Below are 3134 nucleotides of genomic sequence, written 5' to 3'. Positions count from 1 at the left end.
AAAAAAGGTGTATTTTTCCCCAAAGTTTTTTTGGAGGGGGGGAGATTTTTTGGAAAAAAATTATTTTAAAGGTGAGAAAATAAATCTTAACAAAAATAACAAAGTGTTTCTAAAGAGAGAGAATCTTTCGCTATATCTTTAATATGAGAAAACACAAGAATTACAGCCTACCAGTAAAAAAATGCCCTTTACTTTATACCATTACCATACTATAAAACTTGTGGGTATTTCCATTAACCAAAGGGAATAACTTTCCAGGCTTTTGAAAGTATCCTTAAGCCCTGGCTTCACAGGATCTACAAGAGAATCGGCATTTACCTCTTGGCCTTCTTTTTGTTTTTGCATTCGTGTCCTTCCGTGTTTGCACATTTCCTTCTGCTGCATTCTTTAAAACCTGTAATAATGATATTAAATCAAAACTGTCCTCACTTTATCACAAAGTTGAATTACAACGAATATTATCATTAAGTGCTATCTAATTAAAAAATAATTGTTTACACAATGAGTATACAAAGTTTAAAAAAAAATAAAAAGCAGAAAAATGGAATACTTGTCAGTAATTCTGAAACCGACTTCAGCAGCTATTTAACGCTATAATGAACTCAGAGAACGTTCAACGATGCTACCAATTGCTACGTAAATTAATCAAACAAACGCACATTTACTGATGATAAGACAGCGTTATAGCGATAGTTATTTGCATAATGCAGCGTTAGAAACCGGTTTTTAGTGCGTTAGAACTTTTGGCTGAAGATAAAGTCTAACCTAAGCCATAATATTAAGAGGAGAAATGCACTGCTAAATTCTATCAATAAGGAAAGGACTATTTGAAAATTTAAAAATGACCTTGACGTTTACAATTCAGTCAAAATATAAACTATCTGACAAAAAGCGCCATAACAAAACAAAATTCACTTAGACAAAACACACCTACGTGTGTCTGAAAATTTTCGTAAGTCGGAAAACCAACTCGCTCAAATGAAGCTAATTTTAAATGAACAATTTGCGGGCAGAAGCTTGCTTATGGTGCAACTAAAAGGGCATGTTAGCTACTGCAAAGTGTTTTCAAAAGATCATATTTTAATAATAGATAAACAATGCGTACAGGGTGTTTTTAATCAAACTTAATTGTACGGAAATTTGGCGTTTATTATGTCATCAATTATCTGATGTTGAGAATTCTTCATACAATATACTGAGAAATTATACACAACATCGATTCTCAATAATATTGTTAAATGATGAAGACTAAGAAGTGAATTTTCGTATGAAAATTTTCGTAATTAATAGCCATACATAATTATGTTTTTAATGTCAATTATATAATTTTATTAGATTAATTTATATTCACACTTTTATTAAAAATCTTTTTAGTCTCATGAAGAAAATTCATAATTCAAAAACAAAGCATACAACGATATTCGAAACCATCATTATTCATATAATGTTATTCAAAAACATTGCAATCCATATGCGACAGATTTGAAATGAAGAAGTATCAGCAAACAGTATATGGCTTTCAATTTCTTCGGCATCACCAATACGTGCAAGCGGATCGCTAAAACTGCGTGTATGATAATCCTACTGACCATCATGTATGCTGTAATATTCTTATTTCTATTCAACCCTAATTAACATTGCGAGTACCGTTACGAATAAGTATACACAGTCGCAATCATAAACAAGCAAGTGTGCATTTAATGTTAATCATCCTGCATATTACGATGTATCTATTAGACACTGTTACATTTCAATTTATAGAATTCAGAAGAAGTAGAAACGGAATAAATCGCGAATACACAGTTCATACTAATCACCGAACACGATTTATATAACACGAAGAAAAACTTTCGTGATAAAAACGGGATATTTTACTATAGCCATCACAAAAAGTTCAAAATTTTTTGTGAAACATTATAAATATTATAATATACCTTTCGAAAAAGAATATTATATTCTTTGTAGGGCTTACCCGACATATTATTTTTCACCACAACAATATACCTTTTAAAAAAGGAAGTTAAATTTTTTGGGATTACTGCGTACTTCTTTCTTCATATCCATCTTTATATTAGGGGTTTGTGATATGTAACCCCTTATTACGAGGGTTTCACCACATTCTACCTTTAGATTGGGGGTTTGTGATACGTAATCACTTATTATGGGTGTTTTATCACAGTCCCCCTCTGACATTGGGGGTTTGTGATAGATAATCCCTGATTATGGGGGGGGGGGGGGGTACAACCCCGAATTGCCAGCTCCATCATTATTTTATCACATTCATACATTCAAACTGACATGTTGGGTTTTGATAATTTTTTTCATTTTAACACAATCATGCAGCTTCATGCCCAGGAATTTTTGCTTGTCTTCTTCAATACTAGAATCTGCTGTCTAGTCTATTTTGTAATTCATTGATATGCATAATTATACTTTCAATGCTAATTATTCAGATTTCTTGGATTAATTTTTATTCATACTTTTATTTAAAATCCTTTTATTTTCATGAAGAAAATTCATAATTCAAAAACAAAGCATACAATGATATTTGAAATCATCATTATACATATAATGTTATTCAAAAACATTGCGATGCATGTGGGACAGATTTAAAATCAATAAGTATCAGCAAACATACGGTTTTCAATTTCTTCGGCATCACCAATATACATATAATATCACACTGGTAAATCACGCGCGATGATGCCGAAGTACGTACTCTATATAATGGCATTGCTAAAATTGCGTGTATGATCATTATACTAATCATCATGTTGCTACACTATTCGTACAAAAATACACTACTCATTAACACTGCGAGTATTCACAAAGGTAGTGATAAAGTCGTATTTTACATAAATCATCATGCCTATTTTGGTATACTTATTAAATCCTGCTACACATTTAAATTGAGAAGTTTAGGAAAGCTATACAAAATCACATTAGTAGGATAGTTTAATGCTTTTTATACTAATCACATAGATTACTATACTTTAATTATTTGTTTCCTCGTAATATCACCCCTAACCGCATTTTGACAAATTTATGAAGCATTACTATCATTCAACCCCACCCAATTAACGTTTGTTTCTTCAGCATTACATTTTTCGGCTGAGAAACAGCAAAACATGTAA

At 31.3% G+C, this 3134-nt stretch overlaps 1 protein-coding gene across 1 annotated transcript; it reads right to left on the bottom strand.

Moving 5' to 3' along the window:
* Positions 1 to 251: 251 nt before the first annotated feature.
* On the bottom strand, positions 252 to 384 carry Tsp_10285 (hypothetical protein; the record flags this gene model as incomplete). Its single annotated transcript, XM_003372478.1, has 1 exon — positions 252 to 384. A coding segment is annotated over exon 1 (133 nt), but the record flags the coding sequence as incomplete, so codon positions are not given.
* Between the last annotated feature and the right edge of the window lie 2750 nt (positions 385 to 3134).

This window comes from Trichinella spiralis, assembly GCF_000181795.1.
Source record: "Trichinella spiralis strain ISS 195 chromosome Unknown Scfld9, whole genome shotgun sequence".
Classification (NCBI taxonomy): domain Eukaryota; kingdom Metazoa; phylum Nematoda; class Enoplea; order Trichinellida; family Trichinellidae; genus Trichinella; species Trichinella spiralis.
Note: the sequence above shows the minus strand (reverse complement) of the source record. Positions and strands in the feature narration are given on the sequence as shown.